The sequence below is a fragment of the Gorilla gorilla genome, chromosome 3, assembly GCF_029281585.2.
Source record: "Gorilla gorilla gorilla isolate KB3781 chromosome 3, NHGRI_mGorGor1-v2.1_pri, whole genome shotgun sequence".
Taxonomy (NCBI): Eukaryota; Metazoa; Chordata; class Mammalia; order Primates; family Hominidae; genus Gorilla; species Gorilla gorilla.
In genome coordinates, this window is record NC_073227.2 from 123201596 (window position 1) to 123229198 (window position 27603).

General features: G+C 39.1%; 3 protein-coding genes across 4 annotated transcripts in view; 1 reads left to right on the top strand and 2 right to left on the bottom strand.

The window, feature by feature from the left end:
- The window catches only part of UBE2D3 (ubiquitin conjugating enzyme E2 D3), a 73215-nt gene extending 72259 nt beyond the window's left edge, over window positions 1–956 (bottom strand). Inside the window, exon 1 of the mRNA XM_004040207.4 lies at window positions 764–956. Within this exon, the coding sequence (XP_004040255.2) occupies window positions 764–793 (30 nt within the window). The 5' untranslated portion in view covers window positions 794–956. The remainder of the gene's footprint in view (window positions 1–763) is intronic.
- On the top strand, window positions 798–20637 carry CISD2 (CDGSH iron sulfur domain 2). Its single transcript, XM_004040217.5, has 3 exons — window positions 798–1233; window positions 17290–17504; window positions 19416–20637. Exons 1-3 carry the CDS (start codon window positions 1131–1133, stop codon window positions 19503–19505), a joined length of 408 nt encoding a protein of 135 aa, XP_004040265.2. The 5' UTR covers window positions 798–1130; the 3' UTR covers window positions 19506–20637.
- Window positions 2710–27603, bottom strand: part of SLC9B1 (solute carrier family 9 member B1) — a 145948-nt gene continuing 121054 nt past the window's right edge. The window contains exon 12 of one of the 2 annotated variants that reach the window (XM_063705451.1): window positions 2710–3216. In XM_063705451.1, coding sequence (XP_063561521.1) covers window positions 3166–3216 — 51 coding nt within the window. In that variant the 3' untranslated portion in view covers window positions 2710–3165. Of the gene's footprint in view, window positions 3217–7529; window positions 8657–27603 lie in introns of those variants that run through there. The other variant, XM_063705452.1, reaches the window with a different exon arrangement.

The window sequence follows — 27603 nt, forward strand, 5'->3', positions numbered from 1 at the left end:
AAGACAATTCTTCTTCCAGTGTGGCCTAGGGAAGCCATAAGGACCCCCTGCGCTAGACTTCAGCAGAAGCCTTGTAACATAAAGAAAACCATACATAAGGCTTTAGATTCTTTTTTTTTTTTTTTTTTTTTTTTTTGTGACGGAGTCTTGCTCTGTCGCCCAGGCTAGAGTGCAGTGGCACATTCTCGGCTCACTGCAACCTCCGCCTCCCTGGTTCAAGCGATTCTCCTGCCTCAGTCTCCCCAGTAGCTGGGACAGGCACCTGCCACCGCGCCCGGCTAATTTTTGTATTTTTAGTAGAGACGGGGTTTCACCATCTTGACCTGGCTGGCCTCGAACTCCTGACCTCGTGATCCACCCGCCTCGGCCTCCCTAAGTGCTGGGACTACAGACGTGAGCCACCGCGCCCGACCAGGTTTGGATTCTTTTACCACTTTCCCGAAGGAAAAGGAACTGAAAATATCTAAGGAAGGACTACTACGAATCTTCCCTGAGTGGCAAAAACCAGAGGTTTTTGGAGCTAGGGCTGCAGTTAAGTTGCCAAGGGGCAGAGATGTAAACAGTTCCTGGTTTAGTTAAAGTATTTTAATTTTTATTTTTTTAAGCCTGGCCTTTTGGGTGAAGGAGTAAAATTAGGCACTGGGGTCTGGGTAGGGGGAGGATACTCATGGGCGAGTATGCAACCCTAGGGCCACAGCACCCAAACTGTAGGGGAAGAGGCGGGGCGAGAGGGGACGAAGTAGAGACAGCAAGAGAGACTCACTTTTGAAAGGCACTTTCGGTTAGAAAGCATTCTCACATGCTTATCTCATCGCACACAGTATCCTTTCTGCTGGTCTCCAGCATCTACAGACGTTAAAGGCCCAACAGGAGGGCCACCTTCACACGAGATTCCGAGGGCCTCGCTACCCGCCAGTTCCTGCGCCTCGGCAGTCCGCCGCGAGCGTACGTCACTCGCCCGCCGCCAATCGGCGCCCGGCAGGTCACCTCTCCTCCCAGGGCCCGCCGCCCCGCCCGCCGCCCAGGCCGAGGCCGCCAGTGCCCGCCGGCCGCTTCCGCTCTCGGCGCAGGCGCTGCAGCTTGGCCAGAGCGGAGGGGGCTCGGGAGAGGAGTGGACGCCGCTGGCCAGGATGGTGCTGGAGAGCGTGGCCCGTATCGTGAAGGTGCAGCTCCCTGCATATCTGAAGCGGCTCCCAGTCCCTGAAAGCATTACCGGGTTCGCTAGGCTCACAGGTAATCCTGCCCCATCAGCCAGTCCCCATCCTTGCACGTTCGCCAAGCGGGGGAAGGAGGCGTAAAAATCCTAGGGCCAAGGGGCGGGACGGAGCTCGGCGCCTGGCACGTGATCCCCGCGCGCAGAGGAAGGTGGGCGCGCGCCGGCGCAGCTGCCTGGGGAACGCCTGTGAGGCAGCCTCCGGGTGCTTGATGCCCCAGGGTCTTTTGTCCTCGGAGTTGTCTCCGGTGTCATTCCGTGGCAAGATACCAGGTTTTTGCAGAGAAGGTGCTGAGTTGGGAACAGGCCAGTCTCTCTCATCTCCTGTCCTGCTCATCGCTCTCTGTAGCGTACTTGTTTATTTTAAAGCGGGCTAAATCGTCGTTATCTAAGGCCTCATGTAACAGGCAGCCCCAGCTACCGGCTGGGTTGTACCCTCAGCATGTGGGTGGGAGTGTGTGGGAGAGAAATATAGACTTACACGTAACACGTATATGACCGTTTTATTTAGTAACGAAATTAGGAGATAACTTCCATTCCCTCAGGTTAGAATTGACCTATCATAGGTGGCATTTGAGGTCATCTCCGTTTCTACGGTCCCGGGGCCTGCTGCGGTAACTTAGTTGGAAGAAAGATACCTTACCCAAGAAAGTATTCGAAGGCCGGTATGAGGAGTGAAATCTTAGAAAATGAAATTTAGTGAATATATGTAACGTTCTATACTTAAGGACCCTCACTTAACCCACACAACTCATGAGGATTTCACGTCTAAAGGATGAAAATCTCCAGAATGCAGTCAACACTTGGGAGATTGTGTTGAGTTATGAGCATTTCATTGTAAGGGGGATATTTCTAAAGGGAACTCAGACCGAGTAGGATGGTGAAGGAATCAGCAAGTATTGAACTCCTGTGTCCTAGGTTATCAGGGAGTGCAAACATGAATTAAGATAATTCTGAGGTAAATAGGGTTGCTTCGCCGGGAACGTTCTAAAGATCTGTAGTACCTGACCTAAAATACAGCAATCGCACAGCTGTCTGGTAGAAGAAAAATAAGATTTGTGTAGACTAAAATATAGAACTGATAACAAATTAACCAAATTAGTGAAGGTTATTGGGAGGTGAATTTCAGTCTAAGGAAGATTTTTTTTTTAATTAAAGAATGCTTTCCCCAAACAAATGTGGTGCTTCAGTGATAGCCCCTCTCAAAGATGAAAAAAACAAACAAAAAGACTCTGGTGGTGGGTGGTCGATAGATTTAGAAGGGATAAACTAGATGACAATTAAATTCTCTTCCAAATCTAGAGATTCATTGAATTATGGCCAGACAGACGCTCTGTTGAGTGGATTGTGAGATTTTAATATTTTTTAAATATTAAGAGTTTTAGTAGAAAACATGCAATTGAATAGAAAGAATGGTAACAACAATAAACATTAAAAAGGAACATTAAACATCAGAAGCAATGCAAAAGTAAAATAAAATGAAAAACGTTTCACATCAAGTGTTTATAAACATCAGATCTTTTGATCCTACCAGTTTACTCTGACAGAATTGCAGCAATTCCATAAAATTTTGGCTTTCCCCACTTCTTTTACTTAAGTACTTTACATATTTTAATATAATCCTCATTTTTTCCCTAACAACTAAATACTTATTTTAGTTTTAACATCACAATGGGCCTAACCATTCATTCCCTTACAACTGGAAATTAGAAATGTTTCTATTTTTTAAAATTCATTATGTAATAGTTCATTGGCAAGTAAGCAAATACCAGTTGTCATATTTCTCCCTTTTGGATGTCTTCACTTAAATAGCAATACCAGGCCAAAACGGTATGATCATATTGTGACTTTTGTACCCTTTTGTCATTTTGACATTTGTACCTTCTTACTAATTTGCATAAGTTAACTGTTGAGGAATTTTTAACAGTCAAGAAAGGAAAATGTCCAATGAATTACGTATGTTTTTTCCAGATGGTGGCTGCATTTGTATTAGTTTCGATTCTCTGTAAATCAAGTATAATTGAAGAAAATTAGAAAGTATGAAACTAGATTTAATGGCTAGATTTTAGAAGTATGCTTTCTTTTCTTGAGGATCCCTAGTGTCAACAAATATTTAATTCTTATTAAAGACATTAAGAAAACTCAACCAAAACCTTTTCCCTCTTAAATCAAGAATATATAGTAACTTCCTCTTAAAAGTTGTTAAATATTTAATATGAAGACTGATTCTCAGAAATAATGACCATTCTGAGAAGTATTTTAATAACATACATTTAACTTAAGTCCCATTACAGTGTGGCTATAGTTAATAGTTCTCATTTTATTGCTGGTTTATTTAGGAAACATGAACATGCTTGTAATAACTGGTTTATGAAAAACATGAGATGGCCCTTTTTGGATTGGACAAAACAATTGCAGGGTTTATTTTGGAGTACTATAGAAGAAAAATTTCAGTGGCTATTTTCTACTCTCGGTCTCCCATTCTGAATAGATTGTAACAGTTAATGACATTTGGCTTTCTTAAATGAGTTACTTGTAGAATCCATAATGTACACTTTTGTTAAAATAAAAACCTGGAAGACAACTTTTTAGCAATTGTTTAAAATGTCTAGGAGACCAAAAAATATTTCCATTTTCTTCTATGAAAATTAGAGCAAAAAACAATACAGTTCACATTATTATTGCCTACATTTCCTTCCCTATTTAAATCTAGCTGTTTTTTAAAGCTATTGACTCTCTTATGATGACTCTGCATTCTTAGAAACCACATGGAGATCTTTAATGACCATATACTAGTTAAGTACAGGCAGTTCTTACCTATTAGAAACAACTTAACTATCTTTGTTTATGTCACATTTTCAAGAGTGAGGCGTTCAAGATAAATTACTGTGATTAGCTAATTTATGTTTAACTTAGGTTTTTGTTTTGTTTTGTTTTGTTTTTTTGAGAGGGAGTCTCTTTTGCCCACACTGGAGTGCAGTGTCGGCTCACTGCAACCACTGCCTCCTGGGTTCAAGCGATGCTTATGCCTCAGCCTCCTAAGTAGCCGGGACTACAGGCATGTGCCACCATGCCTGGCTAATTTTTTGTATTTTTAGTAGAGACGGAGTTTCACCATGTTGGCCAGTCTGGTCTTGAACTCCTGACCTCAGGTAATCCGTCTGCCTCGGCCGCCCAAAGTGCTGGGATTACAGGTGTGAGCCACTGCGCCCAGCCCTACCTTAGGTTTTAAGTGGTAATAGTAAACTCATGCATTGAAAATATTTTATCTTTTCTACAGTTAAGAAATAGAAATAATTTCTGTGTTTAGCTACAAATGATAAATGAGAAAATATGTTATAAAATAACCAGCAACCAAGCTGCCAGTATTATTTTTATGGTATCATAAGATGATATGGCTATATTATATGTAGATGTTTGAAAATTTGAAATGGAAAAATTCTGTTCTAGTTCTGTGGAATGTAATTCCTCATTAAGATCGGAGTTTGTCTATGTCTTTTTATGTCATTTTTATGTCATTTTATGTCATTTTTAGCTATTATTAAAAAATGTTTTAATAATAGTATTTATATGTCATAAGGAATAGGTGTCATAGCTAGCCTGTGTCACTATATATAATAAAAGGTTAAACCTAATTTTGTTTCCCAAAGAAGATACTTCGTTTTGACAGTGTCTAAACTTTCAGAAAATTTATGCTAAAATTGGTAGCTACCGTATTATTCCGTTTTCATACTGCTATAAAGAACTACGCAAGACTGGGTAATTTATAAAGGAAAGAGGTTTAATCCACTCACAGTTCAGCATGGCTGGGGAGGCCTTAGGAAATGTACAATCATGGCGGAAGGCGAAGGGGAAACAAGGCACCTTCTTCACATCATGGCAGGAAGAAGTGCCGAGCAAAGGAGGAAAAGCCCCTTATAAAACCATCAGATATCATGAGAACTCACTCACTATCACCAGAACAGCATGGGGGATACCACACCCATAATCCAATTACCTCCACCTGGTCTTTCCCTTGACACGGGATTATGGGGATTATAATTCAAGATGAGATTTCAGTGGGGACACAAAGCCTGACCAAATCAGCTATTCAAGTTGCTTTGAAATTTTCTTTTCTGACTAGATTTTGGTTTTCTTTTGTGAGAAAGGGTTTCACTCTGTTGCCCAGGCTGGAGTGCAGGTGGCATGATCTCTACCCACTCATTGCAGCCTTGACTTCACAAGCTCAAGCCATCCTCCCACCTCAACCTCTTGAGTAGCTGTTACTACAGGTGCACGCTACCACACCTGGCTCATTTTTTTTTTATCTTATTTTAGAGACGGGGTTTTGCCATGTTGCCCAGGCTGGTCTTGAGCTCCTGAGCTCAAGCTATCCACTCACCTCAGCCTCCCAAAGTGCTGAAATTACAGGTGTGAGCCACTGTGAGTGGCCTAGATTTTGTTTCTCTGATGGTGCTGGTTCTTTCATTCTTCCTTTTTGGTCCTGTTATTTATCTTAATAGTGGGATACGTGGAAGGCTGAGGCAAGAGAATTGCTTGAGTCGTGGCACTACATTCCAGCCTAGGCAGCAGAGCGAAACCATCTCAAAAAAAAAAAAAAAAAAAAAAAAGGGATGTAAAAGTCAATATGAATATTAGGTCCTTGCTCAGTATTGAGCTCGATAAGAAGATGAACAACTCACATTTAAAAATTGGCAAAACAGGCCAGGTATGGTGTGGCTCATGCCTTTAATCCCACCGCTTTGGAAGGCTGAGGCGGGCAGATCACTTGAGGCTGGGAGTACGAGACTAGCCTGGCCAACATGGTGAAACCCCGTCTCTACTAAAAATGCAAAAATTAGCCGGGTGTGGTAGTGCACACTTGTATTCTCAGCTACTCAGGAGGCCAAGGCAGGAGAATCGCTTGAACCCAGGAGGCAGAGGTCACAGTGAGCTGAGATCGTGCCACTGCACTCTAGCCTGGGCAACAGAGTAAGACTCTGTCTTCAAAAAAAAAAAAAAAAAATTGGCAAAACAGAAAAATGAACAAAATCTTATCCTTTGCAGCAATATGGATGCAGCTGGAGACCATTATCCTAAGGAGATTAACACAGAAACAGAAAACCAAATAACACATATTCTTACAACTGGGAGCTAAACATTGTGTATTCATGGACATGAAGATGGCAACAGTAGACACTGGGAACTGCTAAAGGGGAGGGAGGCAGGAGGTCAAGGGTTGAAGACTATTGGGTACTATCCTCACTACCTAGGTGAGAGGATCAGCCATATCCCAAACCTCAGCATCACACAATATACCCATATGACAAACCTGCACATTTACCTCCTCAACCTAAAATAAAAGTCGAAATTATATTAAAATATTTTAAAAAGGAAATTTGGGCACACACAAAGGGAGAACACCATGTGAAGATGGAGGCAGAGATTGGGGTGATAGACCTACAAGCTAAGGGACACCACAGCTTCTCCCTCAGATCCTCCAGAAGGAATCAACCATGCTGACACCTTGATTTTGGACTTCTCGCCACTAGAACTGTGAGTGAATACGTTTCTGTTGTTTTAAGCTAAAAAAGAAAACAAAAATGCCAGCACAAACACATTGTTCTCTGCAGTTTAGGGAATCCTAGTAGAGACTACTGCTCACATTTGTTCTCTCTTCTCTGCTTTAATGGCCACTACCTTAGTTTTATCTCAAACTATTTTCTTCCAGACCATTTCCATGGATTTTCAACAGGTTGTCTTGCCTTGTCTTCTTCCACTAGCCCTCTCTGCTATTCCTGTGGCCCTCTAATCCATCTTCCATCTGATACCAGAGTGACTTCATAGGTGAACAATTTCCTAGTTAGGTTAATATTCAAATATTTCAGTGGTTTCCTATTATGCACAGGTTAGATTCTTACTTACCTGTTGAATATCAGAGTTTGTCATCATACGGCACCTGCTCAGTTCTACAGCTCCCTTTCATTAAATTCTAACAATACTATGGTGCTTAGTTTCCCAGACACTTAATGCATGTCATATCTCCGTACCTTTGCCTATGCAGCTTCCTCTGCATGGAAATGAAGCTCCTCCTCCCATATTCCCATGAACTTCTGTACTCTTCATCTTTCAGAAACCTATTTAAGTATCAAAACCTGTACAGTTTTTGCTCATGCCAGTAAAGAGTGAATAACTTGTACCTCTGCGTTGCTTCTGTATGATTGCTGATAGTACACAGTATTATGATCGTCTTTTATAGGTCTGTCTTCCATACTAAATGGCAAGCTCCTTTCTAACAGGGAGTGTGTTTTATAATTTTTGTATCTTCAGTACCTGTCCCATCACCTGATACATGTGAGTGAGGTATTACAATTTTATAAGGTGCTGAAAGTTTTTTTCATAAATATTTTAAGTAGTCTTCCTGTATTTTAACTTACACTGTTATTATTCATAAGCCATGAACAAAGACAAATAAGTCCAGACCTTGTAGGAATTATCTCAAGTGCCACTTTATTGGAGTACAAACTCAATTAGGCTAAAACTTACTGAGGTCTTGGTTTATGGAAGTCTCTGTTAAAGGGTAGGGAGTTAGGGATTTTTTGTTTAGTTGGGGAGGAGACAAATATTTACCTAACTATATAGTTTTAAGGCAGAATGCATTAATAGTTTGAATTGTGTTCTGTAGTTTTTACTGAGTGGGTTCCTACTTCATTCGTTTCTCCCAGCAATCCTTTGAAGTTAGAAGACTCTTTACTTTTCTTTGTGCCTTGAAAATTCTGCGCTCAAGTGCTTGAGCTCCTGGCTTCTCATTCGTTAGGTCTCTGCTTAAAGGTTCTTTTTTCAGAAACCTTCCCTGACCCCTTACCTAAAATTGCAGCCAACCTACTGCTTTGCCCCAGGTTAGTTTTTCTCTTATGTCATCCTTTACTTCCTTTATAACAGTTACTACAGTCTGTGATCATCTTGTTTATTTGTTCACTTGTTTATAGTCTCTGTCCTCTGAAATATATACCCTATGAGAGAAGGGACCTTATCTATTAGCCTGTATCCCCACATAGTGCAATTTGTGGAGTGTGGTAGGTACTAAGTAAATACTATTGAACAAATGAGCTTACAGTTGTTATTCCTGCTTTACAGACAAAAGAAACCTGGTTCCAAGTATATGAAAATCTGGATTTACACCACAGATAAACTGAATTAGTTGTTTACTGAAGTCCTGTTATGTGCAAATTACTAAGCACTGGTTACATAGATATAAATAAGACAGCTACTGTATTTGCATTTAGCACAGTATCTCTACATAGTAGGTGTATTAGTCTGTTTTCACACTGCTATAAAGATAACTACTCAAGAGGCCAGGTGCTGTGGCTGATGCCTGTAATCCCAGTACTTTGAGAGGCCGAGGTGGGCAGATCACGAGGTCAGGAGATCGAGACCATCCTGGTCAACATGGTGAAACCCCATCTGTACTAAAAATACAAAAAAATTAGCTGGGTGTGGTGGCGCACACCTGTAATCCCAGCTACTCAGGAGGCTGAGGCAGGAGAATCACTTGAACCCGTGAGGTGGAGATTGCAGTGAGCCAAGATCGCGCCACTGCACTCCAGCGTGGTGACAGAGTAAGACTCCATCTGGAAAAAAAAAAAGATAATACCCAAGAATGGGTAATTTATAAAGGAAAGAGGTTTAGTTGACTCTCAGTTCTGCAAGGCTAGGTAAGGCCTTAGGAAACTTACAGTCATGGTAGAAGGGAGCGCAGACACCTTCTTCACAAGGAGGCTGGAGAGAGAAGAGTGAGGAGTGAAAGGGCAAGAGCCCCTTATAAAACCAGATCTCATGTGAACAGCATGGGGAAAACCACTCCCATGATCCAATCACCTCCCACCAGTTTCCTCCCTCAACATGTGGAAATTATGGGGATTATAAGAGGTGAGATTTGGGTGGGGACACAGAGCCAAGCCATATTATTCCACCCCTGGCTCCTCCCAAATTTCACATTCATTTTGCATTTCAAAATCAATCATGCCTTCCCAACAGTCCTCCAGAGTCTTAATTCATTTCATCATTAACTCAAAAGTCCACAGTACAGAGTCTCATCTGAAACAAGGCAAGTCCCTTCCACCTATGAGCCAGTAAAATAAAACATAAGTTAGTTCCTTTTAAGATACAATGGCAGTACAGGCATTGGGTAAATACACCTATTCCAAATGGGCAAAATTGGCCAAAACAGAAGGGCCACAGGGCCCATGCAAGTCTGAAATCCAGTGGGGCAGTCATTAAATCATAAAGCTCCAAAATGTTCTCCTTGACCCCATGTCACATCTGGAGAACACTGATGCCAGGGGTAGGCTCCCATGGCCTTGGGCAGCTCCTTCAAGGGCTGGCATCGAGTGCCTGCAGCTTTTCCAGATGCGTGGTACAAGCTGTTGTTAGATATACCATTCTGGGGTCTGGAGCAGGTAGCCGCCTTCTCATGGCTCTGCTAGGCAGTGACACAGTGGGGACTCTGTGTGAGGGCTCCAACCCCACATTTCCCCTTTGCACTGCCCTAGCAGAGGTTCTCCATGAAGGCTCCACCCCTGCAGTAGACTTCTGCCTGGACATCCAGATGTTTCCATACATCCTTTGAAATCTAGGGTGAAGTTCCCAAACCTCAATTCTAGACTTCTATGCACCTGCAGGCCCAACACCACATGGAAGCCACCAAGGCTTGCGGCTTGCTCCCTCTGAAGCAGTGGCTCAAGCTGTATGTTGGCCCCTTTTAGCTATGGCTGGGACACAGGGCATCAAGTCCCAATACTGCACAAAGCAGCAAAGCCCTGGGCCTGGCCCACAAAACCATTTTTTCCTTCTAGGCCTCTGGGCCTGTGATGGAAGGGCCTGCTGTGAAGACCTCTGACATGTCCTGGAGACATTTTCCCCATTGTCTTGGCAATTAATATTTGGCTCCTTGTTACTTATGCAAATTTCTGCAGCCAGCTTGAATTTCTCCCCAGAAAATGGGTTTTTCTTTTTTTTGGGGGGGCGGGGGGAAGGAGGGGGACAGAGTCTCGCACTGTCACCCAAGCTGGAGTGCAGTGACACAATCTCAGCGTGCTGCAACCTCCGCCTCCTGGGTTCAAGTGATTCTCCTGCCTCAGCCTCCCGAGTAGAACTACAGGTGTGCACCACCATGCCCAGCTAATTTTGTATTTTTAGTAGAGACAGGGTTTCACCATGTTGGCCAGGATGGTCTCAATGTCTTGACCTCATGATCCGCCTGCCTCAGCCTCCCAAAGTGCTGGGATTACAGGCATGAGCCACCAGCACCCAGCTGGGTTTTTCTGTTCTGTTGCATCATCAGACTGCAAATTTTCCAAACTTTTATGCTCTGCTTCGCTTTTAAACCTAAGTTCCGATTTCAGATCATCTCTCTCTCAAGTTTCATCAGTCTCTTGGGCAGGGGCAAAATGCCACCAGTCTGTTTGCTAAAGCATAGCAAGAGTGACCTTTGCTCCATTTCCCAGTAAGTTCCTCATCTCCAGCTGAGACCACGTCAGCCTGGATGTTATTGTCCATATCACTGTCAGCATTTTGGTCAAAACCATTCAATAAATCTCTAGGAAGTTCCAAACTTTCCCACATCTTACTGTCTTCTGAGCCCTCCAAAGTGTTCCAACCTCTGCCAGTTACCCAGTTCCAAAATTGCTTCCACATTTTCGGGTATCTTTATAGCAGTACCCAACTCTCTGTTGTAGCAATTTACTGTATTAGCTTTCACACTGCTATAAAAGAAATAAAAACATAAAATAAAAATACTACCCCAAACTGGGTAATTTATAAAAGAAATAAGTTTAATTGACTCACAGTTACGCATGACTAGGGAGGCCTCAGGAAACTTACAATTATGGTGGAAGGGGCACCTTTTTCACGAGGCAGGAGAGAAGAGTGAAGAGCAAAGCAGGAAGAGCCCATTTTAAAACCAGATCTCATGAGAACTCACTATCAGGAGAACAGCATGGGGCAGATTGCCTTGATGATTTAATCACCAACCACCAGGTTCCTCCCTTGACGTGGGGATTATGGGATTACAATTTGAGATGAGATTTGGATGGGGACGCAGAGCCAAACCATATTAGTAGATACTTAATAATTATATAGTAAATATTTAATTTTTATAGTAATAATTATATAGTAAAAATTTGTTTAACAATGAGAAATTGATTTATTCTTTCAGAAAATGTTTAGTAAGCACTTAATAAAAATCAGAAAGGGGGGGATTGATTGGAAAAGTACTACAAGAGCAAACTTTCTGGGGCAATGGAAATGTATTTTGTCTTAGGTGGTGTTTATAGGTCCATATAGTTACAAAACTCATCAAACTGAGTGCTTCACAAACACAAAGCTTGGCCAGGTGTGGTGGCTAACACCTGTAATCTCAGCACTTTGGGAGGCTGAGGCAGGCAGATGGGAGTTTGAAACCAGCCTGGCCAACATGGTGAAACCCCATCTCTACTAAAAATACAAAAATTAGCAGGGCGTTTTGGCAGGCACCTGTAATCCTAGTGACTCAGAAGGCTGAGGCAGGAGAATCGCTTGAACCCGGGAGGCAGAGGTTGCAGTGAGCCAAGATCATGCCACTGCACTCCAGCTTGGGCAACAGAGCGAGACTCCATCTCAAAAACAAACAAACAAAAAGCACAAAGCTCAATAAACTGAACTGTAAATTAATCACTTCAAACAAAAGTAAGTTAAATAACTTGAGCCAGACATTATATAGACACTGGGGACACAGATGATCAGACAAATAAGGTCCCTGCCCTTGTATCTCTCTTTTTCTTTTTTTTTTTCTTTTTTTGAGATAGAGTCTCTTCTCTGTCTCCCAGGCTGGAGTGCAGTGGTGAGATCTTACCTCACTGCCACCTCCACTTCCGGGATTTAAGTGATTCTCCTGCCTCAGCCTCCTGAGTAGCTGGGATTACAGGCGCGTGCCACCATGCCCAGCTAATTTTCTGTATTTTTAGTAGAGTTGGGATTTCACCATGTTGGCCAGGCTGGTCACGAACTCCTGACCTCAAGTGATCTGCCCACCTCAGCCTCCCTTAGTGCTGGGATTACAGGCGTAAGCCACCACGCCCAGCCCCCTTTTATCTCTTATATTGTGAGTGGGGAACATGATAGGTAGATGCAGCCATTAAAATTTATGTTTCCAACTGATATTAAGGAGTTGGGGAAATAATATAATAATCTGACATACCATTAAGTGAAAAATGCAATATAGCCTTATTTTTTAAGCATTTACAGCCTATGTATTTACATACCAAAAAAGAGATACATTTACCAAATAAATACATAAATGTTACTTTTTATAATCCTAAGACAAAAATAAATAATATGCTGAATAAAATACATTATTTTATACAAAAATTTGCTTGGTGTGGTGGCGCACGTCCATAATCCCAGCTATTTGGGTGGCGGAGGCACAAGAATCACTTGAACCTGGGAGGCAGAGGTTGCAGTGAGCCAAGATCATGCCACTGCACTCCAGCCTGGGTGACAGAGTGAGACTATCTCATTAAAAAAAAAAAATTATTTTAAATTATTTTATTTGGTCAGGCACGGTGGCTCACGCCTGTAATCCCAGCACTTTGAGAGGCCAAGGTGGGTGGATCACCTGAGGTCAGGAGCTTGAGACCAACCTGACCAACACGGTGAAACCCCATCTCTACTAAAATACAAAAATTAGCTGGGCGTGGTGGCGTGCGCCTATAATCCCAGCTACTCGGGAGGTCACTGAGGCACAAGAATCGCTTGAACCCGGGCAGTGGAGGTTGCAGTGAGCTAACACGACACTCCAGCCTGGGAAACAGAGCGAGACTCTGTCTCAAAAAAAAAAAAAAAAAAAAAAAAATTTTTTTTTGCACATTATTTACAGTTAGTAATATTTTCCTTTCAAAGTATCTAAAATATCTGTAATAGCTGAACATATATCAAACAGATCTATAGACACTAGCACATTTAAAATTTTTTTCAAGTTTCTTGTTTGATTCTTCTGTATTTTATCTTTCTTCATATAAAATCAGCCTTAATTGACAGAGAAATATTCTATGTACTCATTCATATGTGGGAACTAAAAAAGTTGATCTCATGGAGATAGTCAAATGGTAGTTACCAGAGGCCAGGAAGGGTAGGGAGGGAGAGAATGAAGAGAGGTTGGTTAATGGGCACTATAGTACGGTTATATAGAAAAAGTTCTAGTATTCAATAGCATAATAGGGTGACTATTGTTATCAGTAATTTTAGTGTATATTTCAAAATAGCTAGGAGAGAAAATTTGGAATGTTCTCAATATAAATAAATGATAAATGAGGTGACGAATATCCCAGTTACACTGAGTTGATCATTGCACATCATATGCATGTATGCATGTAGCAAAATATCACATGTACCCCATAAATATGTACAGTTATTATGTATCAGTACAAAAACAGCCTGAATAAATGTACTTACAGTCATTTGAATTGAGCTTTTCAAGCTGTATTGCTTTCATGTATAAAGTTTTTCAGTAGTTAAATTGTAGTTGGTTATCTTTAAAAAGTAGATTACGTTAAGACTTTGGTAAGTTATTACTTTGTTGTAGGAGGTAATAGTACCTCTCATTACTGTATTTTTAAGCATAGTGTTTTACCAAGGAATTAAGTGTTCAAAAGAATATTTTCTGAAGTGGATTTTAAAACAGTAGTAATACCATTTGTTCTTGAGGTTTGTGGGTTAAGATAGGAAATGCTATATTTAAGAGTCTAACGTTAAGGTTTTCAACCAGGCATGGTGGCTCACACCTGTAATCCCAGGACTTTGGGGGGCTGAGGCAGGCGGATCACTTAAGGTTAGGAGTTTGAGACCAGCCTGGCCAACATGGTGAAACCCCATCTCTACTAAAAATACAAAAATTAGCCAGACGTTGTGGTGTGCTCCTGCAGTTTTAGTCACTTGGGAGGCTGAGGCAGGAGGATAGCTTGCGCCCGGGAGGTGGAGGTGGTAGTGACCAAGAGCACACCACTGCACTCCAGCCTGGGCAATGGAAGTGAAACCCTGTCTCAAAAATAAATAAATAAGGTTTTCATCTTTGCATTCCCATTCACTCGCTTTTTGATAAATTTAAGCTCTTATGACTTCTAAAATATTGTAATATGTACAATAATACTTAATGTTATTCTACATTGAACAAACATTTAATGACTGCTGTTTCGAGTTACATACTGGATGCTGGGGCCAATTGCAAGCTAAGATAATTAGTCAGATAAAACAGAAGGAACTCCATATGCAAAGAACTCAAAAAGGCTGCTTACTAGACAGTAGCTTTGGCTGGCCTCAGGTACATGAAGAGACCATGTTTGTGAAAGTTGAAGCTGGAAAGGTAGCCTTGCCATTCTGTGGAGATGGCACCTTATAGAGCCAATGATCTATAGTAGCACTGTCCAGTAAAACTTTGTGGTAATGGAAATGTTCTCTGTACTGTTCAATATGGTAGTCAGTAGTCACATGTAGCTAGCTATTGAGCCTCTGAAAGGCTACCAGTGTGTCTTAGAAACAGCATTTTACATTTTACTTAATTTTAATTTATTTACATGTGAATAGCCACATGTGTTTGTTTTGTTTTGTTTTGTTTTTGAGATGGAGTCTTGCTCTTGTCACCCAGGCTGGAGTGCAATGGCACGATCTCGGCTCACTGCAACCTCTGCCTCCTGAATTCAAGCGATTCTCCTGCCTCAGCCTCCCAAGTAGCTGGAATTACAGGCGCCTGCCACCATGCCTGGATAATTTTTTGTATTTTTATTAGAGACGGGGTTTCGCCATGTTGGCCAGGCTGGTCTTGAACTCCTAACCTCGTGATCCGCCCTCCTCAGCCTCCCAAAGTGTTGGGATTATAGGCATGAGCCACCACGCCCACATGTGTATATTAACCGTGTTTTCAATTTTCTGTATTTTATTATGCTTTAATATCTTAGGAGCCTTGTTGGCTGTGGAGACAATTTAATTCCTAGAGATACTAAATAACTTGCCTGTGAGCATGCCTTTCATATGCAAACCAACCAATCCAAAGCCCATGCCCCCAACCACCTCTTTTATCTAACCCTTACACATGAAGTCAGTATTTCTCCAGTCAATATTTCTCCTGCCCTAAATCACCCCAGGGACAGGTAGGAGACGACTAGGGACCACTACTTTTGCCCAGAACCCACTGAAATTATTCAAGCTAGCCAGTCCTGAACAGTTTCCTGCCTTGCCTTTTCCATGGAAACCACAATAAAGGCCTGTGCCCATGCTTTTTCCCTTTCCTCTTTCTTCCTCCTGATCAACCCTAGTACCTCTCATGTGGCCCTGCATTGCATAGTGTATCCTCTTCTCTTGGGAACTATAAGTAATAAACTGTTATTTCAAGACAGTTTCTACAAGTCTGTTGGGTACAAATCTAAACAGTATGGCTAGTGGTGCCCATATTGAATAGCACAGATCTTATACATAGGCCTCCTTCTCCCCCAAAAAACAGTTCTGTGTTATCTCCAGAGCTTTAATTCACTCAAAGAACCTATTTGGAGTGTCTCCACTTTGGTTATGAGAATGTAACAGCCAGCATGGCAGACAAAGTTCATACTTTTACAGAGTTTTATTCTGGTAACTACAAGATTATATTCCTGAAGATTTTTGCCCGTATAGCATTGTCAAGTTATTTGGCAAAATATTTTTTTCAAAGGAGTTGCTAGTACTTCCTCACCAATCTCTATCATCTCTGAATAAAAGCTACCATTTATTGTGTCTTTTTTGCCAGCCACTCTTATAGGTGCTATCTATGAAAATGGTAGATAAATAGGTTTTTTCATTTAGATTTCTTTGGCATGATGTTATATCAAAAATAATTCCATTTTGGAAGAGTTCATATTGTCTTTCTTTCAATAGTTAAATAGTAGTATTATCTCCTGAGAGTAGTTTTACCAAGATAGGCACAGATTTTAATTTTAGATCTATTGGGTTTGATTCATGATAACTGACAACAGGCTTTGGATTTAGGGTGTCCTGGACTAAACCTGCTTAGGCTACAGTTTTCTCACGTGTAAAATGGGGATAATAATGATACCTACCACATATAGTTGTTTAAGCTAACATAGTGTTAAATGAGCTAGTGCCCATATACTCTTAGCATAACCTGTTCATTTATCTTTAATGTTTATTAGCATGAGTTAGCATATTATTTTCTGTTTTTCTCTTTTCTCAACTAAGCTGTTTCCACATAGTGCCTAGCAAGGTATCAGATTAGGCATTCAGTGAAGGAAGTTAACTGATAATTCTATAAGAACAGAAAAGAGCCCAGCAGACGCAGGGTGCTAGCGGACATTTGATAAATGTGTGTTGAAATGTTTATCTTGGTTTCCTGGTATTTTTGTGTCCACATGCATAGGGACTGTTCCATTTGTATCACTTATATTCCCTGTCCCCTTAAGACAGGCTAGGTACTCCAAAAGGCTTTAAATGAAGTTTATGGAATTAGATGTATCTTAAAATGAGAACATTCAACATAGAAGGTTTCAATTTGTTCTTTAAAATAGTAGCTTTTACACAAAATTTCAGTGCTCTTTAGCAACATTTACCAAAAATGTACCTTAAAGCATCAGAGGATATGTTCTCTCTGATATTATGAATCAGTGGTAAAAATTCTGCAGATATTCTGTTGTATGATTTTGACATAGTATTAAGGAGATAAAATGTTTTCTTATAAAATATACATTGAATTTTGTTTATAGTTATAGTGATCATAATTCCTAAAATAAAAATAGACAAACACAAATAGACTTGATGTAGACAATGAGATAGGATATTTGAAATGGAACCTATTTCTGAAAAGTTAGGTTTCTAGTTTCACTGGTCTCAAATTATAAATAAAGTAAGGTGGTCTTTGGTAGAGCTGGCTTTATTGTGTTATTTATTCACAGTTTTATGGATCCATTAAAAAGGAATTAATATAAAAAGTAACAAAGAATAAGCTCAAGGATGAAACTAGACATGCTATTTTGAATTCTTTTCCAAGAGCACTGCAGATTCTGACAAATCTACATGTTTAGTTTCAGAATGGCTTCGGTTATTGCCTTTCCTTGGTGTACTCGCACTTCTTGGCTACCTTGCAGTTCGTCCATTCCTCCCGAAGAAGAAACAACAGAAGGATAGCTTGATTAATCTTAAAATACAAAAGGAAAATCCGAAAGTAGTGAATGAAATAAACATTGAAGATTTGTGTCTTACTAAAGCAGCTTATTGTAGGTGTTGGCGTTCTAAAACGGTAAGATGTCTGTTTACGTGTACACTAAAATTTTGCAGTGCTAGGATTGTTTCGCCTCTTAAATCCCCAGTTTTGAAGTTCTTTAAGATGAGAGAATTTTCTGTAATATTTGGTATTGAAAGACCATATTCCTAAATTGAAGTTTTCATGTCATGATAGATACTACCTACATTAGAAAAGTTGGAGCAGCAAAGAAGAATAAAAATCTAATGCCTTCGCAATGTTTGGCATTTATGTAGAGTAACGTGTATTTTAAAATACACATTCTTTGAGAGAGGACCTAAGGTTTAATGGAAAAAAGCTTTGGTGTCATAGTAAATAGTGGTCAAATATGCTTGTCACAGTATGAGTTTGGTTGGACAAGTTACTTAATTTTTAATCTCTAATCTTCAGGGTTTGTTTTAACCTGATACATCCACATTACATATCTTTGAGAAGTGAGATGATATATGTAAACTGCTTTAATAATATGAGGTAGTAAATGATAGCCTCAATTATAGATGATTTTTAATGTGGGAAGGAGTTTGGAGTGATAAGTACTACAAGTAGTTGACAAAATCTGTTTCTTGTACTTGATCATAGATTATTTGAGGTTTTTAATACAGTATTGCTCATCACAGCATCCTTTGTAATAGCAAAATTTTTATAAACTAAATATCTGATAAAAAGGGAATGATCATGTTTTTAAAGGATATATAATGACATGAGATCCTGATATGAGTAAGAAAGCATATTACAGTGTGATCCCAATTTTGTTTAAAAAACGAATACACGCAGGCCAGGCGCGGTGGCTCACGCCTGTAATCCCAGCACTTTGGGAGGCCGAGGCAGGTGGATCACGAGGTCAGGGGTTCGAGAACAGCCTGACCAACATGGTGAAACCCCGTCTCTACTAAAAAATACAAAAAAATTAGCCAGGCGTGGTGGCATGCACCTGTAGTCCCAGCTACTCAGGAGGCTGAGGCAGGAGAATCACTTGAACCCAGGAGGCAGAGGTTGCAGTGAGCCAAGATCACGCCACTGCACTCCAGCCTGGGCGACAAGGCAAGACTGTCTCACAAAAAAAAGAAAAAAAAGAATACACACAGTAAATGCATAGGAAAAAATATACCAAACTGTTAATTATTATTACGTATATCTGGATGGGTTATGAGTGAATTTTTTAAAATTTATTTTTATTTATTCTTTATTTATTTTTGCGGGGGACAGAGTGTTGCTCTGTCACTCAGGCTGAAGTGTGATGGCATGATCTCAGCTCACTGCAACCTCCACCTCCTGGGTTCAAGGAATTCTCCCACCTCAGCCTCCCAAGTACCCGAGACACAGGCGTATGCCACCACGCCCAGCTAACTTTTGTATTTTTAGTTAGAGATGGCGTTTTACCATGTTGGCCAGACTAGTCTTGAACTCCTGATGTCAAGTGATTTGTCTACCTCTGCCTCCGAAAGTGTTGGGATTACAGGCGTAAGCTACCGCACCAGCCTAAAATATATTTTTGTTTTCAAAAATTGTGTGGTATGCATGAGTTTTATAGCAAGAAAAAATTATAATTTATTTTGAATTAAATTCCATTGTTTTAAAATTAAGCAATAGGTGAGCTCGAATTTTAAGCTCCACAAATGACCAAGAACTTATTCGATTCCCTTTTAAACCTGTTGTCTATTTTAATCACTCATATGGACTCATTCATAGGTTTTTATTTAAAATCTAAACCAAATAATGAAGTAACTGTTTAAATTGTTAGATTTTGAATATGGTTCAGTTGGATGTAGAATGTAACTATTACTCAGGAAAACGATCTGATTTTTTTTTAGCAAGTGATATGCTTTCTTTCTGAGAGCATTTCACAAATTTTTCTACCTAATGAATCATATTTTAAAAATAACACTTGTAATTCTTTTTTCTTTTTAGTTTCCTGCCTGTGATGGTTCACATAATAAACACAATGAATTGACAGGAGATAATGTGGGTCCACTAATACTGAAGAAGAAAGAAGTATAATAATAATAACAATATTTTCTCATTCTTTGTGTATAGAAAATTTTAAAATAGTGGTCTTAATTATTACTACTGGTTGAACAATTATTTCTTCCAATTTATTTTCTTCCTGCACTACTGTTTGTATTTGATCCTTTGTCTATTCAGTCACTTAATTAGAAATTAAATTGTCAAGCCTCTTATTCTGACTTCAAAAAATTAATGTATCTTCCAACAATAAAATCACTTCTGATTTTAATCTAGGAAAACCTAAATTGTGGCTATGGATCCGAAGCTGTTTGTTTCTTTGAATATCAATATTTTCAACAGGATCTTGTATTTAAAATTCCCACCTACATTGTTAAATATGTTATTTTTTCATATCTCTTTTGGTTTTGATAATCTGAAGTGTTTTTTTCTCGTTTTGGCCTTCCAAACTGCATTTGGTTAGGTGAATTAAGAAAAATATTGCCATCAAGAATTACTTGTGTTTTCACAGAGATAGACTCTTTGCTTTATAGAGATTGTTGTGTATTTAATATGAGTATCCCAGCTTTAGAAAAGAAGTAAACTGGATACAAAAAGTTCCATTGAGGAACAGTTATTTACAGTATAAAAGATTTGTTTACTTTACAAAAGGCTTGTGTCTGTGTGTGTGTGTGTATATTTTAAACTGTTTGACTCAGTGACAGCTGGGGTGGAATGGCAAGAACACTTACAACCAAACTCATGGGCTGCAATTTGAAGATCAATTGGTAATAAACATAAGACATTAATTCATATTAAAATAGTTCAGTGTTCAAAATTGTGTTTATGTGGACATTTTTCTCTTTTTAACACTATAAACCATTAAAATACAGTCATCCCTTGTATACGCTGGGGACTGGTTCCAGGGCCACACATATACCAAAATCTGCCCATACTCAAGTCCCACAGAAAGTCTTGCAGAACCCATATGTAGAAAAGTTGGCCCTCCAGTTGACCCTCCGTACACATGAGTTTCACATCCCATGCACAAATGCTGATCTGTGTGACCTCACCTGCATTTGATTGAAAAAAGTATGCGCGTAAGTGTACCCACCCAGTTCAAACCCGTGTGTAAGGGTCAACTGTACAAAAAAGTTTGTGAAATAAACGTACTGGAGAATCTTTAAAATTTTGTGCTTTTTAATCCTACTATTATGAGTCTTTTTAGTTTCATCTTACATTACTACTCTCATAATAGCTATCCTTAGCCAGGTGCCATGGCACAGGCCTGTAGTCCCAACTGCTGGGAAGATTGAGGTGGGAGGATGGCTGCAGTACCAGAGCCCAGGAGTTCAAGGCCAGGCTGGGCAACATAGTGCTCTGCCTCTGCTGGGCTCTGTAGGGAATCCTTTCTGTTGTAAAAGAGTTACCATTTAACTCCCTTCACTGAGTGCATTTCTGAGACCTTGCTAGGCACTCTGGAAACTGCTTAGTTGAGAAAAGACAAATACAAAAGCTTTTCTTTAGTCTATTTAAGATACAGTTTATTCAGTTCACTTTGCTTTCTTTCTATAAGAATGTACAAGAGGCAGACAGAGGTAATCCTTCTAGAAATAAAACTAATTATTATTGGGCACTTGTATGTACCAGACACTACACTAAGCATGGTACTTGGGTTTTTAATTTATTACATGTAATGTCAGTAGGTTCAATTATATGATCGTAACATCTTCATGACCAGCAGCATGTATTTTAGAGTTAGAAATGTAGTCTGGTTTTTGAGAAGTTTTACAAGGTGTATGTCCAAAATTATTGTTCTTTCCTCACATGTCAGTGGGGGATAAATACAGCATTGCTCTCACTTCTTTGACTCTGGGTGCTTTTTCGGATACATTTTCTTCAACACTGTTAAGGGGCCTCACTGTCAGATTAACCAATTATTTTTCCACAGTTGGTCACCAGACTTTGGAAAAAATCCACCTCACCAAAATTTTGGATATCCTGATCTGTGTTCATGAAATGCTTTTCTTTTTGTAAAATCTATCACTGCATCTCACAGCAACTTGTTTTCACACATGTTCTAGTGGTTCCCATAACTTAGATTTTACAGGAGGCAAATTTACTAAAAATGAGGAGACTAAAATGAATGACCAACTTTGAATTTTGTCAACATTGAAAATGAATTATCTCATAAAAGGTAATTTTCATACCCCAAAAGTAAGATGGTTGTACTCTCAGAATAAGGACTTTTTCCCTGCCACATTTTCAGTTGTTAAAATATGCTAAGAGCTATGCCCATATCTTTTCCCACCTGTGCACATTTTTCAGAAGCCTAGGGTTGGTAGTAAGCTGTTGCTTTAATAACTCCTTTAAATAAGCATTATTAGCAGTTTGCATTACTTCTTGTAAATTTACACAATTTTATCTTGTCCATCTTTAAAAAATAGACATCTAATAACCAAATGTATTTGAATTGATACAGTGTAAGTAACTTGTAGAACTTGAGGATAAGTGGTAAAAGAAAAAAAAAGTAACTTGGCTCTTGAAATACATGTCTTTGGTTTCTAGAGCCTTCAAAATACAGCCCTGTTGTTACTGCGTCACATTATGATTGTTTTGAGGGCTGCTTCTGCTTACCTAGGAAACTACTCATGCCTTACTCAGCAAATGAACATCACCATTACATAAACATCAGGTATTCCAAAAGTGTTAGCAGGCTTGAGGTATGAATGATTCACTCATATGGGTAATTAAGCAAGTTGAATTATGGAAAGCACCTCACAATTCACACAATTCAGCTTTGAGTTCAATGCCAAATACGATGATTCATTAAGCTGCCTTTGTATTTTGTAACCTAATTTGTTAATAAGTTACAGGAAGCCAATTAAGCCAGCTGCTGATCTATATAGTACTACCTTCCTCATTGTGATTCCATAGTCTTCCAATAGAAATGTGCTGTCAGAATCTGTATAGAGAGTTTGTAAATGCCACTATTTAACAAGGTTCTTAAGAATTTAGGTGGATGTTTTATTTGATACCTACCAAAGAAGCCTAAGTAATTGTATAATACTTAACCCATTTAGAATTCAGTTGCGGCAGCATAACCAATCTGGAGAGACCAGGGGAGATGTTACTAATGCTTGCACTTTGTTCAGAAGTGAGTGCCTCATTGGCTTGGTGCAGTGACGACACACCTGTAATCTCAGCACTTTGGGAGGCTGAGGTGGGTGGAGTACTTGATCTCAGGAGTACCATACCAGCCTGGGCAACATGGTGAGATCTCATCTCTACCAAAAAAATGCAAAAATTAGCCGGGCACAGTGGCGCACCAGTAGTCCCAGTTACTCGGGAGGCTGAGGCACAAGAATCTCTTGAGTTGAGGAGGCCAAGGTTGCAGTGAGCCAAGATCGTGCCACTGCACTGCAGCCTGGGCAACAGAAGTGAAACCCTATCTTAAAAAAAAAAAAAAAAAAAAGAGTCTTTTTTTTTTTTCATCTAATCAAATTTATTGTGGCAGAAATCAGTACGAAGTTCGTAGGACAGGAGGAAACCAATATAAACATCTCAGCATTGTAGGAAATTTAACCCATGGAAAGCAGGGGTGAATTAAAGACTACTTTGAAGGCTAGGAAAAGCAGATAATTTAGATATAGTCAAAGTATGAAATCATTGATAGATCCAGAACAAGGAAATGATGTATGTGTTTACATATTACATCTACTTTATTAACAATTTTCCCTCTGTTAAACTAATATCGACTAATAGTAGTCTAGGTAAGTCAAGTTCAAATTAAGTGGTAATTGAAAAAGTCTTCTTTTTAAAAAATGTTTAATGGTAGAGGCAGCAGCTACCCAGAGTCTACTTATTCTTACTTCACATTGAATTCTAACAAGTTTGGGTATCTGATTTCTGCTTCTTAACGAATCACAAGTATCGAAAGGGTCTTGCAGAAGGGGTGAACTACAAAATGTGACAGCTGACAGCAAGGCAGGGGAACAAAAATAAATTTAAGGTGAACATTAAAGGCATAGCAGCTTGAGACAATTTATAGGATTCTGCATACAACTGTCTCTGAGGACATCACTGTGATCAAATTATACAAGTGATGTTTAGTGATGAATTGGAATCAAGATAAGTAGTATGTGTTATTTAAAAAGGCAGGATATGTGTTGCATTTGGTGGTAACAATTTCCCCTTAGCTATTTAGTTAAAAGCTTAGTGCTTAACATGTTGGAAAATTTATACGTAAAATATATTGACTTACTCCTTGATGATTGGAGGCTTTATCACAGGAAGTTTTCCCATTCAATTGAAACATTTTTCAAGCTTAATGACTATAATTTACTACATAATTATTTATTTTGTTAAAGTTTGAGGAAAACTAAATAAAGCAGTAGCAATTTAAGTCATAATAAATTTTGTTAGATGACTTCTTCCACTTTAGGGGGAATTAAAAATCATGTTTAAAAACCACATGTGCAGCAGTTCTGTGACTCCCTCAACATCCAGTTGGCCATATAGTCCCTTTGCACCACAGAGGTTGGAGTATAGAATATGCCAAAAGCTGTTTTGTTTTGTTTTAACTATGCTGCATCATCTGAGGTTGTGTTAACATAGTTTGTCCTAATAGTCTTTTACTGGAAACTTGCTATATTTGATCATGTTCAGCAAGTAAACTAATTTTATCTACTTTCATATATTTTGAGACAAAGTCTGGCCCTGTCACCCAGGCTGGAGTGCGGGGGCATGATCGTAGCTCACCGCAGCCTCAGCCTCTTGTGCTCAAGCGATCCTCCCACCTCAGCCTCCCAAGTAGCTGAGACTACAGTCATGCTTCATCATGCCCGGCTAATTTTTTATTTTTCTAAGAGACAGAGTCTCACTGTGTTACCTAGGCTGGTCTCAAAGTCCTGGACTCAAGTGATCCTCCCTGCCTCAGCACTCCCAAAGTGCTGGGATTGCAGGCATGAGCAACCATGCCTGGTGTTTTATCTTTTGCAGAAATCCAGTTTAGTAAAGTCATGTTGTAGCAAGCATCACTTTAATATAAAAAGTGTACAGCTCATATTATTAGCAATTGTATTGTGTAATTTTATATTAGTTATGGTCTTGAAGGACATTGAAAATCTGTTCAGAAAGACTATGTTTTTCAACCAGAGATGACATCACTCTAACTTTCCTTTGGTTTAAATGCTTGATTCTTTGCTTACAAAACTTCTGTTTTGAACAATTATGGTGAGAAAGTATATTTGTGATACTGTTTTCTTAGAACACTGTTGTCAGATAGATCAGCCATAATGTTAACACATTTCTGATCTCTATTATAAGGCTGTAATTTTCCAAAATAATATAGAAAAGGAGAAAAGGGTAGTACATTTCATAATTACGGAGATAACCCTGTACTAGTGAGAAAATAAAAATGTCAAGTTTATTAAATTTTCAGATTTCCTGTAATTTTTCCATTACTATCCCTCATACATTTCTCTGCATGATCACACTAAAGATATAAATTAATCACATCCATTCAACAAATTAAGAAACTCAAAACTCACAAGTACAATCTTCAACTCTATAGAATGCTACCAAGAAGTAAAATAAGATGAAGGTAGAAAGATTCTCTTTGAGGGCCAGGTGCGGTGGCTCACACCTGTAATTAATTCCAGCACTTTGGGAGGCCAAGGCGGGCAGATCGCCTAAGGTCAGGAGTTCAAGACCAGCCTGGCCAACATCGTGAAAACTCGTCTCTACAAAAATATAAAAATTAGCTGGGCATGATGGCGGATGCCTGTAATCCCAGCTACTCGGGAGGCTGAGGTGGAAGAATCGCTTGAATCCAGGAGGCAGAGGTTGCAGTGCACCAAGGTTGTGCCATTGCATTCCAGCCCAGGCCACAGAGCAAGACTCCATCTCAAAAAAAAAAAAAAAAAAAAAAAAAAAAGAAAAAGAAAAAAGAAAGATTCACTTTGAAATGCTGCATGCAACTATATAGCAACACATTGGAAAATCTAGAGAAAATGGGTAATTTTCTGGAAAATATAAATGACCAAAACTAATCCAAGAAGAAATTTAAAATGTTAATAGACCAGTTACAAAGAAGAGAATGTAAAGTGATTTTTTTTAAATCCATAATTTAAAAAGTACTAGGGTTGCAAGAAGGATAATTCCAATGTTATTTAAAGTATCCCAAATTTTTTTAAAAAAGAAAAACCAATTCATTTCACATAGGCAGTGCAGCATTAATATGAAAACCTGATAAACATAAGACAAAACTGTAGGCCAGGTGCAGTGGCTTACACCTGTAATCCCAGCACTTTGGGAAGCCAAGGTGGGTGGATCACTTAAGGTCAGGAGTTCAAGATCAGCCTGGACAATACGGCGAAACCCCATCTCTACTAAAAATACAAAAATTAGCCTGGCATGGTGGTGCATGCCTGTAATCCCAGCTTGAACCCAGGAGGCAGAGGTTGCAGTGAGCCGAGATCACGCCACTGCACTCCAGCCTGGGTGACAGAGCAAGTCTCCATCTCAAAACAAAAAAACAAACAAAAAAACCAAAACTATAGACCAATCTGACATACATATGAATGGATATTCTAAATAAAAACCCAGCACTGTTATCAATAATTGCAACAACAAAAAAGAGTAATACAGTATGCAAAGAGCATTGTATTTCAGGAATTCATGGGTATTTCAATATCAGTTAAGTATATTAACACAATTACATAAATGACATCAAAGAAGAGAAAAATGTGATTATATCAATAGATGCTGAGAGGGCTATTGTTAAGATTAAACATCCACTCCTAATGAAGATTCTTGAGTAAAATAGAAATTGAAGGAAAGTGTCTAAACATAACCGTTATTTATGAAACGCCTACAAAACAAGTATTTTAAATCATGAAACAACGTTTCAATTAAAACAAGGAACCAGTAGGAATAGCTGCTGTCATTATTTGTTATTAAAGATTATCTTGGAGGATCCATGAATGTAACAAGATTTTTAAATGAAATAATCAGTATAAATATATACAAAACTTTTTGTGGATATGATTGTATGTCTAGGAAATCATAGAGATTAGGAAAAACAGAAATTTCAAATATTTTAAAGAGGAATATTGGTAAGGTATTTGGAAATAAGATGATAATACAAAATATATTAGCAATAAGCACCTTGAAATGCTAGTGGTAAAAATATTCACAATAACAAAAATAATAAAGGTAAAATAAATTTACCAAGAAAGGTAGAAGATCTATAAGAAAAAAAACTATAAAAATGTTACCAAAAGCTGCTGAATAAGAAACACATGAGGTTAGGCACAGTGGCTCATACCTGTAATCTCAGCACTTTGGGAGGCTGAGGCAGGAGGACTGCTTGAGCCCAGGAGTTCAAAACCAGCTTGGGCAAATTGTGAAACGCTATCTCTAACCAAAACAAAAAGCTAGTTGGGCTTGGCGCATGCTTATAGAACCAGGTACTTGGGAGGCTGAGGTGGGAGGTTGGGGCTTCAGTGAGCTGAGATCCCACCACTGCACTCCAGCCTGGGTGACAAAGTAAGACCCTGTCTCAAAAAAAAAAAACAAAACTCTTGTAAAAACATAAATCTCCTAAAATTATATATAAATTCAATTAAATTCACATTAGAATCACAAAAGCATTTTAAAATGGGATTAAATTATCTTAAAGTTCATGTAGAAGAATAGTCAGAAAATTGTTCCAAAAAAAAGACTATTGAGAGGAACTTTTCTCACCAGATATCAGCACCTACTATAGAACTATTGGAATTGATCAATTAAGAAAAACAATTGTATTAAGAATAAGCAAGAGTGGTAAAAAATTGAGAATCTACATGTAGATGAAAAATTAATATATGAAAATAAACAATTCAAAGAAAACAAAATTGGACCCTCAATTTACACTGAAGGCTTTGAAGTGACACATAAAATTATTTTTAAAATGATTTAAATACGTACATAAATGGAGAGAGAAAGGGTGGGAGAGAAGCGGGAGAGAAAGAAAATAGAAGACTAAAGAACAGGAACACCTATGTGGAAAAAGGTAACACTTAATGACAAAATATGTTTTATGTGAATATCAGTTATACATAATAAATATTGGGGACATTGCCTTGTGGGTTACAATAAAGCATTAAGAAAC

Excerpts from the sequence above, each read along its gene's own strand:
- CISD2 (XM_004040217.5), top strand. The coding sequence starts at position 1,131 with ATGGTGCTGGAGAGCGTGGCCCGTATCGTGAAGGTGCAGCTCCCTGCA. Across the intron at positions 1,234-17,289 it reads CGGGTTCGCTAGGCTCACAG|TTTCAGAATGGCTTCGGTTA; the intron begins GTAATCCTGCCC and ends CTACATGTTTAG. Across the intron at positions 17,505-19,415 it reads GGTGTTGGCGTTCTAAAACG|TTTCCTGCCTGTGATGGTTC; the intron begins GTAAGATGTCTG and ends TTTTCTTTTTAG.